The sequence below is a fragment of the Orbicella faveolata genome, unplaced genomic scaffold (assembly GCF_042242905.1).
Source record: "Orbicella faveolata isolate gen_17 unplaced genomic scaffold, um_ofav_v1 contig_3, whole genome shotgun sequence".
Classification (NCBI taxonomy): Eukaryota; Metazoa; Cnidaria; class Anthozoa; order Scleractinia; family Merulinidae; genus Orbicella; species Orbicella faveolata.
Genome location: NW_028301558.1, coordinates 2,609,389 through 2,635,716, shown reverse-complemented (window position 1 = coordinate 2,635,716; position 26,328 = coordinate 2,609,389). Strand labels below are relative to the sequence as shown.

General features: G+C 39.6%; 2 protein-coding genes and 2 pseudogenes across 15 annotated transcripts; 1 reads left to right on the top strand and 3 right to left on the bottom strand.

Annotated features, from left to right (window-relative positions):
- Nucleotides 1-1,097: 1,097 nt before the first annotated feature.
- LOC110049434 (dCTP deaminase-like) lies at nucleotides 1,098-16,080 on the bottom strand. Of its 13 annotated transcripts, none has more exons than XM_089298739.1 (12): nucleotides 11,434-16,080; nucleotides 10,999-11,042; nucleotides 10,827-10,883; nucleotides 10,673-10,756; nucleotides 10,533-10,558; nucleotides 9,692-9,834; nucleotides 7,195-7,257; nucleotides 6,789-6,838; nucleotides 5,365-5,541; nucleotides 4,977-5,065; nucleotides 4,698-4,752; nucleotides 1,098-1,468 (listed from the first exon to the last, which is right to left on the bottom strand). In XM_089298739.1, the coding sequence occupies exon 1, from the start codon at nucleotides 15,244-15,246 to the stop codon at nucleotides 13,936-13,938; it is 1,311 nt and encodes a 436-aa protein (XP_089154865.1). In that variant the 5' UTR covers nucleotides 15,247-16,080; the 3' UTR covers nucleotides 1,098-1,468; nucleotides 4,698-4,752; nucleotides 4,977-5,065; nucleotides 5,365-5,541; nucleotides 6,789-6,838; nucleotides 7,195-7,257; nucleotides 9,692-9,834; nucleotides 10,533-10,558; nucleotides 10,673-10,756; nucleotides 10,827-10,883; nucleotides 10,999-11,042; nucleotides 11,434-13,935. The 13 variants fall into 13 exon arrangements, with proteins under 13 accessions (XP_089154865.1, XP_089154864.1, XP_089154868.1 ...); XM_089298738.1 differs by having other exon boundaries at nucleotides 10,827-10,880; XM_089298742.1 differs by lacking the exon at nucleotides 10,673-10,756 and adding an exon at nucleotides 10,209-10,303 and having other exon boundaries at nucleotides 10,827-10,880.
- LOC110049465 (uncharacterized) lies at nucleotides 2,445-4,689 on the bottom strand (annotated as a pseudogene). Its single transcript, XR_016210012.1, has 2 exons — nucleotides 3,250-4,689; nucleotides 2,445-2,995 (listed from the first exon to the last, which is right to left on the bottom strand). The product of XR_016210012.1 is annotated as an uncharacterized LOC110049465 (transcript).
- A 969-nt stretch (nucleotides 16,081-17,049) lies between the features above and the next one.
- Nucleotides 17,050-18,425, top strand: LOC110040569 (uncharacterized). The gene is made up of 3 exons (XM_089298070.1): nucleotides 17,050-17,411; nucleotides 17,521-17,606; nucleotides 17,842-18,425. Exons 1-3 carry the CDS (start codon nucleotides 17,256-17,258, stop codon nucleotides 18,272-18,274), a joined length of 675 nt encoding a protein of 224 aa, XP_089154196.1. The 5' UTR covers nucleotides 17,050-17,255; the 3' UTR covers nucleotides 18,275-18,425.
- Nucleotides 18,064-21,228, bottom strand: LOC149106058 (uncharacterized; annotated as a pseudogene).
- Nucleotides 21,229-26,328: the final 5,100 nt, after the last annotated feature.

The window sequence follows — 26,328 nt, the reverse complement described above, 5'->3', positions numbered from 1 at the left end:
CTGTTAAAACCCACTTAATTTTAGCTTTAAGAGCCTATAACTCAATAACGAGTTTGGTGACCCCCCTTGTTATCGAATTGTGATAAGCATGATAAGATCCAACTTTTTGCCGCCTTAAATTTTCAAAAATTTTCAGCATAGTAACCTATTATCCCTTTAAGATAACCATTATCGGTTCACCAATGGCCGGGCATTCACGTGATACCGATATTGTAGCATCACTTGATAAACAGAGGTAATGTTCACTCGTGCTGAAAACTATTGCCAGCCTCCTTAACTTTCCTTGAAATTGCTGCTTTTTACTGCCAGTCTTGGGATCTTTTTTATTAAATGAACTTTCCTCATAGTCATGCTGAAAACCAAATAAGATCCATCCAAGCTACCTATCGCAAACTTCCGAAAGTAACGACCCTAGTTACTTTCGGAATTAGCAGCCTTAGGGGCTCGCTTCCTTTGGGAGTCGTTACTTTCGAGGGTTTTTACATTCGGGAAGCAAAAAGCGTCATATAAAAATTGGTACGACTGAGCTCTTTTTACGAAATAAAAGACGAGAATTCGCACAAACAGTTCTTAAAACACGAGATCGAGTTCTTCGTTCCAGTTTAAATTCATGTTGCCGTGTTGTCAGAGGTCGGCATGAAAGCAAGTCAGATACTGTTGACTATTGTACTTCACGACGCACTGCTATGTTAGTCTGCTCAAGAGGGTCTGCCGTATAACAATATCTCAGAGCGTTCCTTTTAATGCGCTCCTGTTGAAAATGATATTAATTTGAATGGAAGTTTCCTATGGTAGGTTCCTGTAACTCGATGAAAATTCACGGGTTTTTTATAACACGGCACAACTTTAACTGAGGAGGTAGGAATATTGACATTTCACAACACTTCGTCGCATAAGGGAGAGGGGGAGGGGGAGGATCGTTACTTTCGGTGGGCTCACTACTTCCAGGGGGGGGGGGGGGGTCGCTACTTCCGGGAATTATTACCGGCCACAGTTTTTTTGAGGTTACTTTCAGGGGGTCGTTTCTTTCGGAAGTTTACGGTATGTTATCTTTCCCATGTGTTCTTCAGATACAGTTTAAGATGTCACTCCACTCACACACTTCAACTTCTTTATTGTTGCGCACTATTTACAACTAATTTACATCAGTATTATACTAGATAAAGAAATTGTGATAGAACTTTACACACATTATTAGATTTTATTTTATTCTCAACCATTTTTTTTTTTAATCACATGGTTTGAAGCGAATCGACTTGTCAAATATACAAAAGCATGCACAGTTAGACTGTTTGACATTTATTCGTACTTTTTATAGGTACTGCAGTTCCAGCCGAGTTCTGGAGCGGGGCTCATTATCAGGTTGTGCCTAAGCGCAACGCTGAATAAGAACACCCCTCGCCCAAAACAATCTGTATTTTAACATCCACTGACCGCAAAAAAAAAAAAAGTAACCAAAAACCAACATCTGCGGATTGAAACATAGCATTAAATGCAGGGTTAGTTTCCCTTGTCAACCTTTCAATGAAGAGATAAGTTGGTTGGGCTATTCCTTCTGGAAGAAAATGTCTGTTATGTTTGTGGAGTTGGGAAGAACGTATGCCCTTCTAAACTGCCGGTACAATGGAATTTCTTATAGTTGTTTGTATATAGGTACAATTTACGATGTTCCTTCAAAAGCAACAGCATAGGAAATAGCCCTAACAAAGAACGGAGATCTTCAAATTTTTCTGCAATACATGCAGCTCGACGATGGCTGAATTACGGTCATTTTGCCCCATGGTAATTTCGTCCCAACCAAAAGTCACTTCGCTCCATACAAGAGTTACTTCGCTCCATACAGAAGGTACTTCGCTCCATGTAAGAATTTAGTGAAATTTGTCGAGAACTTTTTGTTTTGATGTTGGAGTTGGACTGATTTTGAAATTTATGTCAGTTCAGATTATTAACTAATGCAACCTCCAGTCGCATTCGCTTACGCTAAATATTATTTCGTACGATTACTTTCCTCAACACGATTTTTTTTTTACGTTGTAATGCCTCAAAAACCCCGTTAATGCACGGGGGGGGGGGGGGGGGGGATAATTGAAGTGTCCTTGTTAATTCTCATCGTTATCGCGGCCCAGTAGTTTTACTTACTCGATAGAGACGACATTCGGTAAATGTTGCCTCACTTTTACCGCGCGTGATTGGTTGAAAACTTGCCATGACAACGCAGCAATTACGTGAGTCACTGTGCGAAGTAGCTCATGTGCGAAACCGCTTTTAGAAAAGATTACGAGTTTGAATAAAGATAAGTTTGCATAAATTATTCGGCTTTTTCTATGATTTTATATTTTATTAAAAGAATTGTCATGTTTTTTTTTTTGTTTTTTTTTCTGTATTCTATGTATTGCATTGTTGATCATTGCTTTTATTTTATTTGGTGGCTCCTAAAGGAGCCGTTTGTTTTTTTGTTTGTTTGGTTTATCCGCCTAGTCCCTCGGTGCATTGATGTAGAAGTAGGCTTTCAGCAACCGCTTGGCTGACCGTTCGTTGACCTCGTATTCGTCCCACAAGTCGAACACTTTGGTCTGGAGCTCGCGGTACTTGCGTCGTCGGATTCTTTTGAGTTTCCTGTCAGACACAAGACGGATCTGCAGGGCAGTAAGTTTGGCCTCTTTGTGCAGGAGCTGAATTAGGAGGTACAGGGGCAGCTGTCCACGTCCGGAGGCTCGGCGGTTGAGGCCATGGTGCCACCCCTCGATGTCGCTGTTTGTCCTCACGGCTTTCTTGAACACCGTCCAGTCTGACGGGCTCCAGGTGGTGCCACTGATCCAGTTGCTGGACATGTACTCAGTGAAGGGCTGCAATGAGACAGGAGCTTGGCGCTAGAGGCGGTTGAACATCGGCCGGATTTCGTTCCCTGGCAGGAGGGCAGCGCCAGCATCTTTCTTATGAAGTGGAAGGTCCCTCGATCGTGGCTGTAGGAACTCTGTAAACCAAATTCTTGTACCTAGGGAGAAAATTGAATACAATTTAGCTATGCCATTAAAATTAGGTTTTTTTTCGTAAATAACCGATCTCGTTAAAAAATAGTTTCAGTTCGAATTGATTTGCTTCTTTCAGTAATTGTGATTTCAATTAAAATTAGTAGTTTTTTGGTCTATTAAATCAAATTCATTGTTTTTTTGTTTTTATTTTTTTATTAACCTGGCCAAATTAAAATGGTGGCATGTTGTTGTCAATTTAAATGAAATTTCATCTCACCTTTCTCCATAGAGCCTGCGTCCAATGAAACACGCATCCCTGCAGTTTGGCCTGCGGCATCACTTTTCTCAGGGCTGCCCACACTGCTCTCTAGAAGTCTAAGGTGATCTGCTCTGCAGCTGGGGCTGATAGCAGGATCTCCAGATGCTTCTTGAAGACTTTGCAGTAGTCGTTCTTCTTCCTCCCGGACATAAGGACGAATAACAGCGGAACTTGTTTGGCGTGATCTTCGTGTTTTACGAACGCGTTGATGGTCAGGAGCTGGGTGAATGGTCGTCTGCACAGCTTGAAGGTGCCGTCAGTGTACCAGCTCTTTGCTCCGGCCAGGAATTGGAGCTGCTGATCAGTGGCGAATATCAGGTGGCGACGACCACACACTTTAACGCCGGAGCGGAAGAAACCGTCAGGGATGTGGCCTTCCTCTAACTCGAAGTCTAGATCAAGCGGGTCTTTCGGTCGTAGCTGCTGGCGCTTTCTGTTGGCAGCTCGGGCGATATACTCTGGCCTGGGTGAACTTGAGCAGGGTCCATCGGTCATTTGGTCTAGCAGAACTTCCTCGACGATGGCAGAGGCTGGTCTGAAGATATCTGCTGTAGCTTTGGCCTGAGCTGTTGCTGTTACTGCGGCAGGTACTGCTGCTCCAAGGTCTGCTGGGTGGTTGTTTTACAGGTGGGTGAAACTTTACAGAGTAAAAGTCGTTGGATGGTTTTCAAAGTTTTTCAAATACGATCGGCCATCGATCGATCAACGGACTTTGTTTGACCTTGTTGCTAAGTGCTACAAGTGAATGCTAAACAACGCGCGTAATCAAACAAAGATATTTAGACTCAATCGCACTTAAACTGCGCCAAGATCTCGGTCGCATTTTAAGTTCTCTACAGGGTTACAGTTTCTGAAATTTGATCAGCCATCGATCAACGAGCGCGAATTACCAACGAGCGCATCAACAACATCGGCATAGTGTGCGCGACAGAGAGAGATTAGGGCGAGTGAAAATATCAATTACAAACATGTCATCAAGATCGTATTTATAAATGGGACGATTATAACATTAGCTAGGCAAATAGAGACAATCTTGAAAGCATATATACATTTTAATTATATCGTGGAGCGAAGTAACTTCTGTATGGAGCGAAGTAACTCTTGCATGGAGCGAAGTAACTCTTGTATGGAGCGAAGTGACTTTTGGTTGGGGCGAAATGACCATGGGGCGAAATGACCGGATACCAGATAGCTTCCTCAATCTATGAGATCAAAATAATCAATCTATCCCCATGTATCAAGCAATTTACAAGATTATTTTCTACAATCCTGCAGGTTACTTTGCCATGTTCACATAATAAAACATAATATACATGAAAATAATTCACATAATATAATGGCAGCGAGACTGCCTAAGCACTACTTGAAACTTCAAATAGCTCTCCACTCCAAATACAGCTCCTTACCGTTCCTTCCTGCGTGTAAAATGCGAGGGACATGATCAAGAGTAGATAAACATTCCTGTAACATATGTAAAAAAGAAATCAAGTTTGACAGGTCACATTCTGTGTATAAAATGCAAGCAATGGCAGCACCTGGAGTGTGTAGGTTTAAATTTAAATCAAAACAAAGCAAATTGAAATTCAAAGAAGGCAAACTACAAATGTGAAGACTGTAAGTGAGAAGAAGATGTCAGCTGTCGTTACCAGTAATCCAATTAACAAAAAAGGGGGCGGGAAACTCACCATTGATAATTCAGAGCTGCATTAAAAGTGTGTAGAAAATTGTTGAGGGAAGCCTTATCCTTCCTTTCTGGGCAGTAAAAGCCTCACACCTGTGGAAAACACCACATAAACATCAGTCACACCTTTACATACAGGTACATGCACACCCATATTTAATTTAGCACTTGTTTTTGTGAGAGCTCTGTAAGATTCGTTTTTAATCACTGATGATCATACGAACGAGACATTTTATCTTCATCGCCCATCACAAAAAGTCATTTAAACTACACAACTCGCCAAAGTTAGCTGAAACATGCACAAAGGGCTGAAATTACGATCATAACAAAGCTTCCATATACTTGAACGCAAGTCCAGTGAGATAATCCAAGCAATAGGAAGATACCTGTACCTGCCTTTGATTGCCTCATCTGTTTATTTAGAAATCCGTGAGCATTTTTATCAATACACTCAAGGAACTCCATGGTCTTTAAATAATATTAGTGGTTGGTCAGAATAATTTGTCAACAAGTTTTCTTGAATTTGTCTTCGGGTGAATTTTTCCTGGTTCCCCAATCCACTTCCTCTCCTTCAAAAACAAACAAAAAGTACTAATTAACCACAAATACTCTACCATTGCTAGAGTAATATCTGTACATCTACCAAAACAGCTCACAAGACTGAACATGTAATAGTCTCTTTTTTTCACACTGAAAACTCCTTCCTAAACTGTTTATTTTTCAAAAGTTTCAAATGTTTCAAATGTGCAGTAACGAGAACAATATTATTATTTCCAGCTGTGGATGAAGCAGCTTTCTAGCATAGCTTGCAAATTCAGAACATCCATTCGTACATACTGATGGTGTGAGCAACATTAATATCCCTTTGCCATTTTCATTGGTAATGTTATAAAACAACTAATCAAAACTATAACAAAATTCTTGAACGTGATTGGCTATCAGCAGCCTGATTTGAGCATTAATTGGAGAGTGTGTAAGCATCATGCTTGTAATTGGACAGTATTCGTCATTTTGCGTGCGCTGTTGTGGTGCACTTTGTTGAGTAAACTGCTGTGTTTTTCAGCATTCATAACGACATTTAATCGTTCAGCGCTCAATCGATGGTTTGTTCATTTCTCGAATTTTGTCATAGTTTTGATTAATTGGTAACAGGACATCGTATCGTCCAATTCAGTCTGTAATCATACTTGTAATTGACAAATCAGACTCCCGCTTCCCAGTCATCTGATTTTGTTTATCACTCGCATGATTACAGACCGAATTGGACTCCACTCAGTCCTATTACCATTACTAATTCAGTCAGTAATGATGGACTTGGGAAGTTTAGAGACAACTCAAGATGATCAATATTGTATCAGGGGTGCATCACGACCCAATGATGTATGCTAATGCATGAATCCATTGCTACCATTTACTTCAAGGAGGTAGCAATCTATGAAAATAAATACAAATGAATAATAATTATTCAACATCGTCTCCATTTCAATAAATGTTTCTGTAATTAGTATACTGTTTACGTTACAAAAGTTATGGATACTCTTGATGCTTAAAAGCTACAGCCTGTAGAGTACAGTGCGAATAGTACCAAATTTGTCATTATGTCACTTAATACAAAGGAAAGATCATCAGAAGACAATTTCACATTCCTCACAAGTAATCAGAACAGGTCTGTGAAAAATCTCATCATTTGACAAAACAATGAGCACTACAGCATGCATGGCGTAAAGTATATAATTACAATATCTAGGTTCTCGCAACTACATGTACGTTTACCAGCATACACTGTCAAATTCTTGGTAATCAAATCTGAACTGACCTTCATATCAGAACACATCGCAGTAGAGAAAAACCTTCCCAACTGTCTTCCTAGGACCATGAAAACGATAAACATCACATGTGTGTTAGTCAGGTTTCAGCAAAGCACAAATAAAACATTTGCACTTTGGGGGATAGCTGAGCAGTTGTAACATACAAAAGACAGCACATGTGTCAATGTGTACAAGTACAAGATGTTGTCTGATTATCACAAAACGTATTGAATCAACAACTAAAGAGACATGCAGTGCACATGGCTCAATCACTTTAAATTGCAAAGCTGTCTCTGACTTGAGGTTTTCAACAAATGCATTCAGTCATATGCTTGTCTTTTAAAATTTCTTCATTGACAGCAACAATATCTCCCTCAAGAAATTCTCCTAGTAAGCATCCTGGTATACATTTACCTGAATGAAATGCCTGCCACACCCTCATCATTTCATACACAGGATAATAAAATTGGTCTGAATCTGGAATGTAACAGAGATGTAATTTTAGACTACTGTCATTAACAAGGGTTTACCATAAATTAAACTCCCTTACAGTGTGCAGCAGATAAGTCATATAGGTCACAAAGACATGGCATGATGTTTAACTAAAGTATTATTACCATCATCAATCCCTGATGGTGCATGGAGAAAAATTACAGCTATGTGTAATTTCATTTGAGATTTGATTGTATACTACTGTATGTTCTGTACATGCGGTGACACTTTTTCTTTACTATACTTTGCAAACTTGTTGGGTATCCCAAAACAGTTGACTACAGCTCAGCTATAGTTAGACCTCCCATAAGCAACACCCATGGAGTCACTTGAAAATGTCCATCCAGGGGAGGTTGAAAGGATGCTGCTGCTAATTTTTTAACACTCTGTGCTACTGGCTGCATTTTTTAACTTAACTAAATCTCCTGCTTACACTTGCTGCAATCTCATTTTCTGCAGTAAGTCAACAGTTATGTTAAAAGGATGCTCTACCAACTTTTTAACACTGTGTTACATGCTGCAATTTATAACTTAGCTAAGGCCCAGTTCAGACACCGAACTTTTCATGAGCCGAACTTAATTCGAATTTGGAGCAACCCAAATTATCAAAACTACACCTGTTGATTCAGACGTCGAACTTAATTCGCCGAACTTTATTTAGTTTAAACCAAATTACATTGAAAATGTCAGCGATTTTCAGGCAAAGTAAAAACTGCTTGTAAAATACGTTATGATAATTTATGCATTAGGTTCGGCTCATGAAAAGTTCGATGTCTGAATCAAAGCCATTCCAAAGCCGAAATTTCCAGCTGAGCTAGGCGGGAAGAACGGCTGGGCCGTTCCAAATTCAAATAGTTGTTCTTAACTGATTCAAACGCCGAACTTTTCATGTACTTAATTCAATGTATTTGGTTCGGGTCATGGAAAGTTTGGCGTCTGAACTGGGCCTAACTCTCCTGGTTACACTTGCTGCAATCTCATTTTCTACAGTAAGTCACAGAATTCTTGCATTTTGATTGGTTTCTTACTTATGATCTACTGGAGGACAGAGACAGATGACATTATTAACATTTTTCTTTTTGTTTTATTACCGGTATATAAACAGAAAGATTCCATGTTGCTGTGTGTCTTTTCAGTAACAGACCACAGAATATGTCAAAGTGTGGTAAAAACATCAGTGACACACCTGCCTAACGGCTTAACTGTATGTGCCACTTTTTTGTTCTTACCACCTTTTGACGTCACCTGTGGTCTACTGTATTACTGAAGAGGTGTACGGCAACATGGAATCTATTAAGTTGTTAAACTGATAACAGATTGTGATGCTTCAACACAGCAACTTCAGTAATTTATGAATGTGTTTATCTGTTAATGCCATCTCAAAGAATGAATTTTCAACATGCAATACTCGCGTTCTATCATATGCTTGTCTAAACATAAATTCCTCACCAACAGCAATGCAAACAACATTTAGTTTATGACTCAGCTGAATCAGATTATTCAGGAAGATGTTAATAACATGATACTCCTTGTACATGATTGTAGTTACTCTTAGGTGCTACATTGTATTCTATGCAACAGAAAAGACATGCAACTTCAATGTAAAAAGTACTAAACTAAATAATGCATGATGTTCTAAGTAAGTATTAAAGCAAATAACTAGTGGATACCCTAACGCCTTTCTTGTCATATGTGATTTGCATATATTAGATAATGACTTAGCTTATAAAAAGTACATGTAAAGTGCAGCTCAGATATATGTGAACTACACATACACGTATTATACGAGCGTATTTTGCGTATACGCGTATGTTAATACGCGCACATATACGCGTATATATGCGCACATATGCGCGTATATACGCGCACATATGCGCGTATATACGCGTGTATATGTCTCTTTGTTATGCATTCCCACAAGTTTCTTTATGTGAAGCACTGTTTGTTAAACAAAGGACATTACATTTCTGGGAATGAAAAAGGCTTCAAAGCGAAATTTGCACGTTGTTAAAACGTCCTGCCGATCAATGAAAGCTATCATGTTTCGAGTTTTCGCTTGCAAAATGTTTGTCTGAATTAAGCGTTCTGAAGATCCTCATCGAAAAAATGATATCTCCAGTTATATTTGACACAGATCATTCATTGAAAGCCATTGAAAACAACAATGACTTGTTAAGAGAAGAAAAAACAATAGGTTAGCTCATACATACTAATCAGGCATACGCATATATACTGTATACGTGTATGTGCGTATATGCATACGCGTATGTGTGTATATCCATACGCGTATACGCGTATTGGGCTGACGCGAATTACGCGTATATTTTGGTTCGGATATATCTGAGCTGCACTGTAGGTGGTTATAAAACTTAGAGCAAGAATAACAATGTTTTGATGTGTAAAGAAAAATTGACCATACCTTTAAACATAATTATAATCTGACTGATTTTTTCCCACAAACATTCCATGCATTGCTGTATCTTTACCCAGCAAAGGGATGCACATGATTACAGTAACAGGAATCACACCATGAACCACGAAGTTCCTTCCATGCCTCATGTCCTACAGGAAAATTTTTAAAAGTGACTTCATTACTTTGATACACTTTCAGAACATTTATTTTATAGTCTAATAACTTTAATATAGGCAATAACAGGGCAGAACTGGAGCTCAGTGTTAGGAAGGAGGTAGGAATACTGTATTGCATATTTCATATGTTTTACTGAAAAGCACCATTCCTGGAGTTTCCAAAATCAAATTGGCACTTGGGCACTAAATTAAATCAGGATGGTACATCTACATGTGGTACCAGTTCTGATAAAACAACCACTCAGACTTCAGACAGAGAATACTTTTCTCTTCAGCGCTTCTGTTGTGAAACTCAAAGCGAGCTGGGATTATTCTAGTCATCACAGTGGTTTGGTCTGGAAACTAACCAATGATAATGAAGGTCTTTACTTTTGAACTAAACAACCTTTCAGCTGTTTCCACATTCCAAGTCACGCATTCCCACACACTATAGATCACACTCCTGAAAAGACATCTTGAGACTCAGACAGCTAAAATTTTGGTTACTCTGCAGAATTTAGAGATATAGTCAATTCTTGTTATAGCAGACACCCTTAGAACCGTCATTTAGTGTCCGTAATAGCAAAAATCTGCTATACAGACTTGCAGTTTCTTTTACTTTGATACATAATCAAAATGCAGGTCAAAATAGAGTGCAACTACTAAACATTCCCAAACTGTAAAATAATTACCTCTATCAATATGTTCAAGTAGTCCACTGTGTCAAGAAGAACAATAAAAAATAAGTATTAGTTTTAGGCCACATGAAGTGTCTGCAATTTCCATAATACAATGTAACAGGCATCCGTAATAGCAGGAGTTGTTTTCATACATTTCTCTGCAGTCTTGGCCAGGGATGTAGCTTCTGTTTGTAATAGCGGCATGTCTTACGGTGTGTCCATAATAAACAGGGTGTCTGTAAGGTAAATGTTGACTGTAATGGTTCAGTTATTTACATGTTAATTATAATTAATTGGAATACCAACCTGTTTGTTCATGTATCACAAGCTAACAGTCTCAACTATTGTGGGAAGGTTATGCTGCTGGCAAACAAGAAAAAATTGGTCAGTTTAATTTGCTAATCTAAAATACCTTTGGTGACATTAAGGAGTCATCCAAGATTTGAACAAATTCAATCTACACAGAATAGTCATCTACCTCACCAAAGCATTCCCTACTTCTGTTAAGAGGCTTTTGCACAGCTAGTGAGAGATGAAAATTTCTAAAGCTTAGCTGGTCGGCATGGGGCAATCCACTCAGACAAAGAAAGAGAATGCTTTTTTCTTCAACGTTTCCCTTTAGGAACTCAAAGCGAGCTGGGATTATTCTAGTCATCACAGTGGACTTTATAATCGTTCACAAGCAGCAAGCTTTCGATTCATAAAACAATATGAGCCTAAGCTCAAGTCTTTACTCGCACATGCAATGGAAGCCAGAGAAACCTGCATGGAGCTCGAGATACGAGTACGTGTTCCAAACCACACTATTTCGCCTCAACACGACGTTTCGGAACCTACTTTTTACATAAGAATGTAGTGAATCGTATCTTTGAATCTCAGGCTGCGAATAAGGTAACAAACAATCAAAATATACCTGTTTTAAAAGGCGCAATTGCTCTCCGATCCGCTTCGCAAACCCTGTCGAACGAATGACCATGTGCTCGTAAATGACGATCGCACAGGCATATGGGAATTGTAACACGCTTGGCTGCATAGCATGCTGGGTGTTTCACGCGCGATGTGAAAGGAACATTAACAGGAGTAACAAAACTTCAGACAGGTTCAATAAATTCCGAGACGAAAAAGTAATAAGAGTAGAGATAATTATTTATGAAACACGATACAAATTATAACCAGTTTTATTAATCCTGTGTTAGAAAAATAATTAACATAATTTTGAGCAGAACGGGCCCCCATATAAAACGAGCTAACTTTTGGCACTGAACAGGTTCTCGATGCCGGGTCGATGTGCGCAAGTCCTCAAACAAGAATTAAGTTTGGCAACTACTTACAGCACGGCAGGTCTTGCCGTGCCGCACGGCAATAGCGCGACTTGGCTTTAAACGGCATGCTCAATTGCCGTGCCGAACTGAATTCATAGCCTGCTGCATCAGCTGCCGTTGCTTTCTACCATTTAAAGGCGCTCAGTCACGGTATTTTGAGTTATTTTGGCCACAGAAAAAATTACCTTTAAATGGTAGGATACCCGAAAATAGCAGTTTGATAAAATAGAAAAACACCAAAGAGATGATGATAAACCATAAAGGAACAAGGATGGCTAAGGATGGAGAAGAGTAACACGGATTACAAACGACGAATTTGAAAAATTGAGGCTAAACTTTTCAATATGCGCAAACCGTGACTGAGCTCCTTTAAAATGGTCTTCAAAGCAAACTTTTCCGGCTTCCGATCTTCGGCGCGACTGAATTAAATTCGACGTTTGAAACCACCGCCATTCTTTTGTCATGCCACTGCCGAGCCAAATTCATTTCAGTTCGGTACGGCCTTTGGACGAGGCCTTAATTCTAGTAATTAACATGTAGATTGGGACTCTTGAAACAATGCTCAGGCAAGTTATTTTCGCTTATTTAGAGTTTTAAACCTGACTGGAGTTAACAAATCAAGCTAAGTGAAGATTTCGAATTAACGAATGTTTAATCTGGCAGTTCGAATTAAGCTGAGCTATGAATTACAAGTGATAAAAATGACCAAAATAACAATTCATAGCTCTCGTAATGAAATTCTTATGCACTTCTGGAAGCTATCTACAAATGTATACTACTGGTATGAAATTTGTGAGATACTGTATCCCTTATTATTGCTTGGCTTAAAGTAGTACTATGATCAAATTTTTACCCCTTGATTTTTTAGGTGTATCACAAAGAATACCATGAAAGAATAAAAACGCTGTTTACCGTTTGCAAATATCTGCATTGGTTCCGAAGATATTTAAGTTTGAAAAATGTGTGAAATATGCAAATGAGATGACTGATGATGTCATACACTCAACCCAATATTATATCAATTATATAAATAGAGCTATCTTGGCCAATTTGCAACACAGATCATTGAAACTTGGTAGGCTAATAGTTCTACAGAAAACACGTCTACGGTTATATAAAATTCTGTTCCCATGGCAACTCACTCTTTCCCAGTCCCCACCCACTTAATTTCAATATGTTAGTGATTTTCAGCTCGAAAAACGTTAAACGAAGCGATGAACTCGAGCTAATAGATATATATGCTTGCTGGATCATGTATATGAGGCACCATTAGTAAATATCAAAATGGAATGCCAAAGGTGGGCAGAAAAGCCTTTAAAATTGGGGAGGTCTGGAACCCAGTATGTTGCCATGGTAACAAAACTGTTAAGTTCGCATTGTTGAGCACATTAAGTAGAATCTTACTGCAAAGAATCAAACATTTCTGATACAAATTGGCTGAAATATCTTTCTTCATCATATTTGATCAAAATTTGGTTGAGTGTATGACATCATCACTAAGCTAATCTGCATATTTTAAAAACTTAAATATCTCTGGAACGAAAAGAGATATTTGAAAATAGTAAACAGCATTTTTCTTCTCATACAGACGACTTGTTTATGTTTTAAAATGGCTTAGATAGGAAAGATGCGATTTTCGTCATAGTACCACTTTAAACGCTTTAAATGGTGTCTTTTCTGTACAAAACTCTGGCTCGATTTACCCCAGAGAAAAGTTCTAAGAAGCATGCATATACTGTACATTCTTTATAAAGATTGATTGTATCTAGTGTCTTTACTTGCAAAATACGAAAGGCATCACCCCGACCGAATTACCAGCTGGTCAGTGTCTACGTCTAGCTACAAGTCAAGGTAAATAATGATTATCATTTTAAACGCAAAAATTTAATACTCGAGTAAGTAAAAATTATTTAGAGAGAGCAAAACTAAACCATGAGAAAACGCTAGCAAACTTGTGGCCTTCCGTCTAAAAATAAAATATTCAAGGGTGACGTTAAAAAGTATTTACAATGACGATTTATCGTTTCAAGATCTCTTGTAGATGAATGCTAGGCGCAGATGTTCATCCGATTGCGAACTTCACACCATAATACTTAACTCGACTTCATTTTCTTCCTTATTTCCGGGTCAGACGCAGAACGTTTTGCCTGCGTCTTCTTGATCTCCATTTGGTAGCAGGTTACAATCCCTTCTCGGATGTATTCTCTGATCAAGTCGTAAGACAATTCCCCTCTTGGACTTCTCTTTATCGTCTCTCCGAGCACAACAGTCTTTATGCTACTGAGCTTGATCAAAGGTGCGCATTCATCGCAGGGAGGTTTTGTGACAAACAAGACACCATCTGTCAAATCCTTGGTGTTCCGCACCAGGAGAGCGTTTTGTTCGGCGTGGATGACATAAGGGAACTTTGTCTCCAGCGCGGCATCAGCGTCAGAGGCTCGTGGAAATTCACCATACAACGCCTTGGATGGAAAGCCATTCCAGCCAAGAGTTGCAATCTCCACCGGATCTTTACCCTTCAAGATGACAGCTCCAACACCAGTCTTAGGATCATCAGTCTGGCGAGCGAGCATCTTGGCAAAAATCATCATGTGGTAAGCCATCTTGAAGTCGGGGTAGTCGTTGGCATCGCAATCATCGCTTATCGCATCAAAATCCTCTGTAATCTTCACCCGCCTGAATACAATATTCTTGTCCATTGGCGCCTTGGCAACGGCGATCCATTTCATCAGGGATTTAAAATCACTTTGGACTTGAGATTTCATCCTGATATCCAGGCATGGCCAGGGAAGACATTTTTGAGCACGTTCGATCCATTCGGTGTTCCACCATTCTCCGAAAAGCTCGTCTTGGCAAATGCGAACATCATGTGGTGTAATTGCTACTGGGAGCCTCTTCTCGTCTTTCGTCAAAACCCTTTCTTCAACGCAAGGAACGAAAACCGACTGACCTACCGGGCTGACTTTGAAGAGATTATCTGCCCTCGCCAGCTCTCCTTCGTCTTCTGATTCCGGTTCTATCGGCAGGTAAAACACACGAGATACTCTGGACTGTACAAGAAGCTTAGCACAAAGGGAGCAAGGTTTCCGAGAAACGAAGACTTTACAACCCTCAAGTTTGCCACAATGGTTGACCATGACACGAGCAACTCCATGGACGCCATCGCGACTGCAATCGGCAGCCAATACTCGATCGGTTGGCAAAACAAACACCACTCCAACTTTCTTGAATTTCTTTGAGTTGCTGTTACTTTTATATGACTGCTCTTTCGAGAACTGCAAAGGAAATTTTTCCATCCACAGGGCTAATACCATGTATAAGTTTTCTTTTGTTATTCTCGTCTCTCGCTTCTCACAGTCGCTTGGTGTCTTGATCAATTTATCTTGTGAACTAGTGCCCGCCATCTTACGTGTTTTCTAGCCCTGCTTCCCCCTTGATCAGTTGACAACTGTAGGAGGCTGATGACTGAATCGAATAACGCCGATACACTAGAAACTGAAAGTTTAAAGGCCATTTAAGCACTACTGCATACCTTTTTCCCTCCGTCATGCTGTCTGCTTTTTATTTGGTGATATTTAAAAGATGAGGGCACGAAGTGTTCCCATGCGCTCGGTTGTCTTGAGCTTACTCAGCTCAGTTTATCCTGGCTCAGTACAAGGTTAAAATGATTTTTTTTATCATTATTATTTCTTGAAATGGGATGTTTGTGAATCAGGGATCAATTATGCAGGATAAATATAACCAACGGTAACCGCAACCAGTTCCGAGAAATGTCAGGGGTTCCCCCTCGTAAAATTTCGTTATGTCACACTCTTCTTAGTACGTAAGCTTTATTTTCGCTTTGCTTTATATCATCAAACATAAGCGTTCTGTGGTTGATTAATTAGAACTACATCTCAAGTCTAAAGTTCCCTAGAATATTATTACATGATGCATGAGCGTTTCCAAACGTCAGTTAGCCGACTCGTTTCGAAGAAATGTCAGGGGTTCTCCCTCTCCTCATACATTTGTTTAATAAGTGACAGAATCATGCAAAGTATGTATGCCGAATTTTCTAGAAACTTTGGAAGCCAGGAGCTCCACGGAATTGTTTTGAAAGCACTTTGAGGGAATAACTTTGAGGTAATAGCTGTAATACAAACACGCTTAGCTTTTGAGAACAGAATAACCCGTTTTGCAGTGATCACCAATGGTAATCATTTTCAGGCTTGAGCGAAATCACCATTACTACATCCGGCCCTTAGGGACCGTTCATTTTTTATAAGGTAGGGGGGGCTGGTGGGATTTAGGGGGGGCCATGCGAAAAAAAATGGCTTTCGAGGGGGGGCCATCCCAAAAAAATAAGGGGGAAAGGGGGGGTCACGTGAAATATTTTAGTAAAACTTTAAAATGGCATGATGTTTGAATATCAAAAAAATTGCTATAGAATAAACATAGAAGGCAGGATACAAATTTATTATAAACTTTCCATTTGCTTTAAAAAAACGTTTGGCGACAAAAAGCATTTGTAGCTACTGAAAAGAAGTATTTAACACTGTTATTTTCGAATGCAACTTTCACTGGCAGTCATCTTCATCTTCGCTGTCGTCGAGTTCTTCGTCGCCGCTTGTGCTGCTATGGGAGTCTCCTTCACCAATGCTGCAAGAAGCAGCAATGCTTTCCGTCAGAGTGTACTCTTCAGGGTACATGAAGGTGTAAACATAATCTCTGACTTCCTGCTCAAGGTTGGTGGTGATTCTGCTTCTTGCAGCATTAGTGAAATAATTCCCTTCCAAGAGCTGTGCGATGTATGGCCCATCTCCTCTAAATAACGACGTGGCAACATGCTCAACTTCAATACACTCTTCCGGGACGGCCGTTCTAGGAGGGTACACAAGGCATTGTGGAAGATCATTTCCTAGCGGGTTTCCAACACAGATTCCATAAACTCGTTGGACGCTGTTTTCAGTCCGCTTCCTCTTTCTTTCATTTCACTTTCTGCGGTTTTCTTTTTTCCTTCTCCTTTTGTTGATGTGCTGTTTGAGTATGCCCTTGAATATGTTGTTATAATTGCTCTTCTTATTTTCTAGTGCTTCCATGTCCTGCGTGACCTTCGTCAACTTAGCTTCTATAAATTTGATCTGTTTTACATTAAAACTGTGGGCAAATTCTTCGCCCTGCTTTAAAGCAAGCCCATTGGACTGAAAGAGTGTGGAATCGTAGCATTCAACTTTTCCACCATTGCTCTGTGTTCTTTGATGGAGAAGTTCAGTTTTCTTCCATCACTGGGCTTCAACTGGTACCCTGGCATGGAAAACTCACTCGCCCTTTCTGAACAGCCATCCGCACTTAGAAAGATTGCTTCTTTTGCATAGCCAGAAATCCCGTACAGTCAGCGGCTCGAACGGCGGGCGCGTAAATTTCTGCATTCAAGATGGCGGATAAACGAAGAGGAAAGCATTCCCAAGGCTATTATCGGAGCTTAAATGCTCTCAATACGGCAGATTTCATTGAGAGTCGGTGGAAAAGGAAAAAAGGCCCTTACTTTCAAGTGGAAAGAGTTTTAAGCTGCAGGAGAAATAAAGGAAAGGTAAATAAGACGCTTGTTTGAAGCACGTAACGTCACTAATGAATTGATAACCTTGTGTACACTTTTTACCGCACACATAAACAAGTGTTCTATGTATTTTGTCTTTAAGAATGAGTACCTAATTCGTTGGAAAGGGTACAGTTCGCTGGAGGACACGTGGGAAGTGGAGGAAAACCTTAATAAAACCGCAATAAGGTGCTTCTTTTAGCATTATTTTGTCCAGTCAAAATTAAACGTACGAACTTATTTTTTTACTACTCCTCGATCTAGTACGAAATAGTTTGGGACACGAGAAGAGAAGATAACAATTTTATGTCATCTTTCGCATTATAAGCAATTTTGTTAGTGTTTTTATTTGGTTATTGTTTCACTTTCTGCAAAAATATTGCATGTATTTTAGACAATAATGGATCCCAACTATTTTCTTTAGGGCATTTAGAATGTCCAAACCCTCAGAGGAAAGAATTAAAGAGGGATCTGATCTACTGGCAGTTGCTATTCTCCAGCATCTCAAGAGCAAACATCAGACAGCCTCAGCCACAACTGTAGTAGAAATTAGACATGATGTCTTTAATTATATTTTTAGAGGACGAGGAAGACCCAGCACAAAATCTGGTTGTACTTTGTTAGAGAAGACTGACCTTAACCGCTGTTCTTTTTTAAAAGAATGTCCCGACTGGGACTCTTACATAGACAACCTTGGAGATGGCACACAAGTCATATTTCCAATTAGAGCAAAACCTTTTGTGAGCTTGGGACCACAGACACATAAACTTGTGGAGGGGAAGCTTGTACCTAAGCCCAGATACCATCTCGAAAAAGTAAGTTTAAGTTTTAACAAGCGCTCAATTGCAGTATTGTGATTGAAACTGAGAATGTGAATGCATGCTTTTAGATGGGTTTAGGTACAAGCTAATACCCTGCTTATTAAGCGCATTAATAACCCTGCTTCTAAGAAATTATGTTGTTATGTCAAGTCAGAAAGTTACATAAAGGCTTTGAAATTGTTGTTTATATTTGTTTATATTTTGAAGATTCCTCTGTTTATGTGCATGCTTTGTAGCTGCTCAGGCTAGACTCTTTTTTTTTTCTGTTTTGTTTGTTTACCCTTTCCTTTCCCTTTTCTGTTTCCTTTTCCCCCATCGTCTATATGCCTTTTTCTTTTATTTCCCGGCCTTTCATGATCTGTGCCATTTCTTGCTTGGGGTTGTTCATTCTGAACTTGTGATGTAGATGTGTCTGGCGAGTTGTTGCTTTCCATGTTGGGTATGTTTGCTTCAGGTTGTCTCTTTTTACCCGCACGCTTGACACTGATTTCTTGCTCCCAGTATTGAGAATTGTGTTTTGTGTACTTTCTGCTTGCTCTTTCTCTTTCTCTTAGAAGCCATTGTCTGTTTTCAAGTCTAAGAATATCTCCAACTGAGTCAAAGTGGTTTGATTTTCGAAGCACTACATTCCTTGCTGAGTCATTGTTTTTCTCAACTCCTTGACCAGTGAATACTTTTAGAGATTTATGTGTATGGAGGAAATAAGGGACATGAGCAAAAGGTACATGCATATATGGAGTAATTCTCTTTCTTTCATAGCCAATTCTCTTTCCTCTGAGAGAAATAAAGGTCTCCAACCAGTTTTGTGCCTTGTGCCAAAAAGTGTCAACAGATTTGTCTGAGGACCAGGAATTTATGTCTTCATACAAACTTCTGAAATCACTCCACACCTTGGATATTTCAGTGCAGGTATTTGGCTGCAGCACTTTACAGAGATTTTCTGGTAGCAAGGAGAGAATTTTCTTCTTGTCGTTTCCAAACAGACTTGTAAATTCATACTTTCCAGTGCCTTTATTGTCAGCTGGATTTCGGAGTTCCCAAACATCAAAACCCACACCATAGGATCTGATCTCACTCACGAGCTTTTTCAAATGGATGCCTTGAGGCTCTTTGGATGATTTTTCGAAATCTTCAATCTTATCCCAGTCAATGACTTCAGTGATAATGTTGTCTAGCATCACATCCATTACACGTAGCAGCAGGTGTAACTCATCTACAATGACATGGTCAAGGTCTATGTTCAAAAGTGGTTCCTTCACACAGCAGTAATCACCTTTTCCTTTCTTCACCAGCTCCTTAATTTCCAATAGTGTTCTCATCATTGGTGGTGAATTAAAGTGATGGAAATGCTTGTCTGTTTCCCACCTTTTGTCTTCATGGATTTTACACCATAGGCAGGCATATAAAGATGTAACCCCCTTAAGTCCCATGACTGTCAGTAGAAATTTATAGTCCCCTCCTAGGAAAAACTCAAGCTTAACTTCTTGACCATCAACACTAATAGTGCCTTTGTCAATCAGAGAATTTATTTCTGAAAATGTAGTCTTGAAAGATACCTGTAGTGTTTCATACTTTTCACTACCATTGACTACTGCAATGGTATGATTTCCTTTGGCAGACTAACTTCGTCTTGTTTCTGGAGTAGTGCACAAGAGAGAAGAATGTAATTAGATTTCTGTGTCATTTTAGCTCCAGCCCCACTGATTTTTATTTTTAGTGTTTCATTGCCAAAATCAAACTCTGGATTTTCCTTTTTAAAAGCTGAAATTTGCTGCAAGAGCAGTGATTCAAATGATACTTGTGCACCTTCATTTGTTCCAGGAGTAGGTGTCACATGACAAAGTTTGTCCAGATCATTTCTGCATTGTTTAATCAGATAAGATCTTGGAAGACCATTTTCAATCATGCTAAATTCGTGGTAAAATTCATCACTGACACAGAATTTATCAAGAAGATAAAGAATTTGTTGAACTTTTTCCATGTCGGAATCGTTTATGTTAGTAACAGGATTTGAACATTCGCCTGATTTTTGTGCTTTGGTTTCAACATTTACTTCGTATGTTTTCCCTGTGTCTGCCTCTTTAACTCTAAGTGATTCAACATGAAGGCCAAATGCTTGTGAAAACCACAAAGCTGTTTCAGCTCTAGTCAGGAAAGCCTTCAATGTGCGTTGTCTGTTCTTAGTCTCAGAAATTTTTTTTCCATTGTAGGAAAACCCTTCATCTTTCTCAAGGCATTTGATATACTCTTGAAGTTGATTGTTGGTATTTTGAAGTTGACATAGTTCCTTACCCATTCTGTTGATAGTGTCCTTCATTTCATCAAAAAGGTTTTTTTTTCTGCCTCCAGGTTTGCATGTGCTGCTTTCCATTCTTGTAGATCATTTTGTAGAGAAACTACCTCATCTTCAACCTCTTGAAAAGAAGCTAATTGGTCTTCATGTAAATGAAATTTCAATGTTTTCTCATCCAATTGCTCCCAGTTTCTCTTACCTTTATTTGTGCGATACAGTGATAGAACATTTGCTGCTCTTTTTGCAAACTGCTCATGGACATTTTGGCGTGTACCCATGTCATCTTTGATTACAAATGCATGTGCTGGTGTACACATATCAATTAAATCTGGAAACATTAGCTTTCTTCCATCATTGACATAGTAAAACTTGGCCTTCCCATTGCTTTTGGTATATAGAATTCCCTGGAGGCCTCTATAGTTCCAGAGGAAGTTGATATTCTCAGAGTTGTTTGTAGTTTCTAAAAGAAAATTTAAAAAAATAATCAATAAAAACAAACATACTCTCAGGCATAAATCAATCAATCAATGGACAGTATAGAAGAGAATCCTGGCTTTATACACTGTAAATAATCATATTTACTGAATATATATTTAAAAGAAAATTAAAGGTGAGTGAGATTTGAACCCACAAAAAAAGTATCCACTGAAAAAAGGAGATCCTGTTGATAATAAAGTGTATGGTAGATCACAAAATAATGAGGACAAAAATGATGTATTTTGCTCTCACATCACCTTTTTTTAGCTGGATAGACTGGCCTTCATCAGGGTCATGTTAAGGCCTCGTGAAGTACATTTTATGCAGCTGAAATGTTGGTGATGATTATATATATATTTTTTTATGTTATGTTACTTTGTATCTTTCATCTTATGGATATTCCCTTCCCCTTTCACTCTCTACCACCCCTACCTTCTTATCAAGGAATCACCAGAGAAGGTTAAGAAAATATACCAAAAAGTTTACAAGGTTGTAAATATCAGGACAAAATTACTCACCTTCTTGATGAGAGGAATTAGCATCTTGACCCGCTGCTTGAAACTTTTCTTGCTCCCTCACAAGATAATACCACTCTTTAATGGTTGAATATGCCAAAGAAATTGTTAAGGCTACCTTTCTTGTTGCTATGTTTCTTGCATATTGCAAAGATTTATCTACAATATCGATTTTCCAAAGTTGAAATGATTTATTTGGTGGTAGTTCAGACATGGCATTTATAAATATTTTATTTTCCCAAGATTTTCCCGCAATCTTCCCGCTTTTTTCCAAATCCTGCCGGTTCTCATGTTCAGCGGCTTTCCTATTGCAAGAGGGAACACCACTGACCAAGGAAACGAGGAAAAACAAAATGGCTGTCGAAGAGAACGAAAACAGACAGGAGCAACGGCCATTCTTGCCTCAGTGTAATGGCTCTCACTTCGTTGATGACATTTACAGAAAATAGCACTTTTTATCTTGAAATGGCACTGCCTTAGCTGCTGTTTATATGGGAGAAGATATCTTAATTGGCGAGCTTTTCATCTTATCTTTCGAATGCAATGCTGGGGAAATGTGTCGATACGACGATCTTTGCATCAAGAGCTTAAGAAAATATGAAGGTAACCACCATTTACAGAGACTTATGGGAGAAAGGTACGCTTATTTCTGAGGTTACGTACCAGTAAAAGGCACCGACTAAAACAATTTTATCATCGCATGTTGTTCGAATAAACTGTTGTTTATACATTGTGTTTCGCATTTTTAAGCTGGGGAAAGCTGTGTTTTAGGCAACATTAGCAAAAACTGGCAAAGTTTACATTACTCTCCACACTCTCTCTATGTTCGGCCGCCATATTTAAATCCACATGTGTGCCCCCTGCGCATGCTTGGCAGCCATGCTGTATGGAATTTCTGGCTACGGCTTGTAAGATGTCAAACTGCCTGGATCGTTCAGCTGTAAACCTTTTCTTAAACGACTCGTCGCTTTCGCCATTATTGCGCATTTTGGAATGAGCCTCTTTCATGATTATTATGGACGTGCCCCGTTCTACATCGTGCAAGACATAGCAGCACTCAACTAACGTCAAGGAGCTTAAAGCAAAAATACGCACTCAACGTATAGCATCAACCCCATTTTAAAGACGGGGTTTGCAAAAGAGGAGGAAATAAAAAGGAGGAGTAAACCTATACATCGAGCAAGAGAAACACAAGCTCGATCAGATAGCTGCAAGAAACATAGGAATGTCTCTAGACAAACGTATAGCTTTCTCAAAGTAAAGCTACGGCGTCTCCGAAGGAAATCGTAGGAGAACAAATATGATATCCGTGATAACGATCTACCTACTGTGCTTGCAAACAGTTCTAATCACAGCCGGGCCCGGCGTCACAATATAGAATGCAAGTAAGCAACATGTTCACGGTAAATTTCATATTTTGTCCCTCAAAAGCAAATTCATGGAGATTTAAAAGCATATCTTGCAATAGAAATGAGCCTAAACAATGCATAAACACATGGCAAATTACAGAGGTGTCAAACTCAACGAGTCGACATGCAGATAACAGCGGAAACCATGCAGACCTATGACCTGTAAAAATTTGCCACAGCACGATCTAACGGCTCAACTCCACTCAATTCCTCCTTATTACACAACATGAAGTGCCCTTCATGAACACGAGTGAAGCGACAAGAAAGGTCGAACGGAGAACGGTAAATGTACAAATGTCACGAACCGTAAAAGTCGTGTAGGCTAGTCAACCCCATTTTACCTTGAAAATTAAGAAATTTTAAACCATAGATAAATTTAAACCACAACAAGTATGCTAAAATTTATAAAAAGTAATCCACTATTTGCAAGATTTGAGAACACTCGTAGCTTTTTGTTTTACCTGGACAGGGCAACATTTATACATGCCTATCACTAGAGTAGAGGTAAAAACCTTCCAAATAAAGACATCTGTAAATTAAATGTGACAATGTGTTTCACACAACACATCAACAGATTTCCAGTTTTTTCACAACATTTCGTACTTGGTTCAGTATCACAATGCAGGAGCAAGGAAAGACTCTGTTCCAGGTTACTGTTACTTCCGTAAGATTGAGCAGTTTATGAATGAGCACTATGAGGAGGGGGAGAACTACAGAGAGTTTCTAAAGTTGTCCTGTCAAGAAAAGGTAGGAGAAATTTGTTCTTTTTGTTGTGAATGGACTGGATCACCCTTAGAAAGATATCCTAAACCAGTTCCTGACCATTCCTGCCTACCGGAATACCACTACCTCTTCTACCAGAAGACCCCAAAAGAAGGGCGTGATCCAGATGACTGGCAGCCAAGGGACCAAGCGAAGAAAGAGCATGGAGGTGGCAGGCTGGTTTTATCTGACCCAGAGAGCGTTGCTCTATTTGCAGATAAGTTTATTGTCAAATCAAAGTTTGTGGTGGATTATCTTCAGCATCTTGAAGTGCTGGAATTTAAAAGGAAAAGGAGAGCAGAAGAAAAGGCAAAGTTAAGTAGGGACACAAAAGATAAATCATATGAGGATTATCCTTGGACTGAGTTGTGCGAAGATCTAACCAAGCTTAAAAAGCAACGTGTTCCAGAACAAAACAAGTACTTGAACCACCACGGGCTGAAGCAGCATTTGAAAAGCAGCAAGAGTGAGAAAGTAAAGGCAATTGTAAGACATTCAGGCTTGCGGCAGAAGAGTCCTCTCAGAGCTGGCCAACCAACACTGAGAAATGCCAGGACATCGACACAAAATGACAACAGGGTAAGTGCTGACAGCAGTGAAACGGATGAAAGTGACAATGATGAGTATGACAGTGATGCCATTGACTTTAGGGGAGAAGATGACTCAAGTGATGTCATTCTTGCATTCATCAATTCAGATGAGGAAGATACCAATGAGAGGCCAAATGCCACACGCTCAGGGCGAGCCATAACTAGGAGATCCGAAATTGACTTCTCTTTCTTTTGATTTGTTTTTTAAACAACAGCTCTCTGTAGTATAGGGATTGTAAATATTGTCTTCATAGTGAGCACAATAACGTGAAGTAGGGGGATAATAGAGAAATATTAAAAAAGTTGAAATCTAAATATTGTTTGTTCAATTTTTTTTTTGGGGGGGGTCATCCCAAAAAATGACCGCTATAAGGGGGGGCCATGTGAAAAAATTGGTAAGCTGAGGGGGGGGGTCATGCGATTTTTAAATGGTGCTTCCCAAATCCCACCAGCCCCCCCTCCCTCATAAAAAATGAACGGTCCCTTAGTTGAAGCAGATATCAGATTCTTCGTTAGTCTTAGTGCTTAATAAAGGTCATGCAAGGCTACTCAAAAGACGTAAATCATCTGACTTTAATGATCTTGACAACTGGCACCTTTTTGTTCTCTGATTATCTTCCCGAGCAGGAAGACTATGACAAGACCTGGCTAGGGAAGCTGATCTCATTCACTCACACGGAGCATGTCCACTTATATTCTCGTCCCCATGGGCCGCGCTCCTTTTGGTCAGCACCGAGAATCACGACCTCTGGACAGGTACAATGAGATTCCGGTTCTGATTGGCTTTGCAAACACAGTAGAATGAGACCGGAACCAATCAGATTTGTCAGACTTGACTCTGAGCATGCGCAGAGTGACGGGAAATTCATGAATCGCGGACTTCCGGTGTTTGAACTGGCCAGAGGTCGCCATTCTTGGTGCTGACCAAAATGAGCGCGGCCTCTGGGGACGAGAATGGTCCACTTAGAACTATGTGTACTTAGTCTCACTATTTAAAATTAAAATTGGCTGACCTAGGACTGTAGGTCATAAGCCACAGTTTATTAACGTAGCAGAATAGGCTACTGCTTCATCGATCGATGAACACAACACATTAATGGAACCAGTAAAGGATCGCTCATTTCTATGAACATGCATTGGGTGGGCTGTAGCCTGCCAAAACAGCCGTCCTTCTTCGCTCCCGCCCTGAGTGGCTTTTCGCGAAACGCCACTCGGAATGACGGCTGTTTTCGCAGGCTAAGGGTGGCGGGTGGTATCGGGGGACATTCCGGGAAGAGCCAGCCCCAAAAAAAGAGTGGAAGAGGACTGGGCGGGTGGTACTTAAAATACGAAATTACCTGAAGTATTGCCAAAGTGTCTCATAGGAAACTGAAAAGGGTTTGAGGAAGAATCGCAAATTATTCGGCTCGAACCCCTGAGTCGATCAAAAATTCTTTGTTCACAATAAGCGTCAAATTCAAAATCAACAGGAAGGCATGTGGCTTCATATACATGCCCGCCTGTCTACAGACACAAATAATTCAACGAGCCATGAATTCAGGCAGTCGAACAAGGTACTTCATACAGTACTGGAGATTAATTAAAAGTTTCAAATCCAAAGCTTTGAATAACATCAGTGTTGCTATAGCTACGTGACGATAAGGTTATTATTTCCGTTCATTTAGATCTTAACTCTTAACCTGGCTTATGTCGCTTACGTTCTACACGCAGCCTACAAGAAGGCAAAGTTAACTCGAGCGGTCCAAGTTTAACAGCATTTTTGCCCAAAAAAGTTTGCGTGAAGCATATCGTGCCATTCTTCAGTCGAAAAACAATAACTATATGCATAACTACTTGGATTTCAAGATAAATCGCCATCTTCTAACCCCTTTGATAATCATGTTGGACCCAGTAAGTTCAAACGTCACACTTGACATGTGTCGAATCTAATACATAAAATGATTCGAGTCCACTCGAACTAAAAAGTTCAACATTTTGTTTCAAAGTTAGAATTTAATTATATTGTGCCGAATAAGATGGCTCGAGGTCCATCAGTAAAATCCAC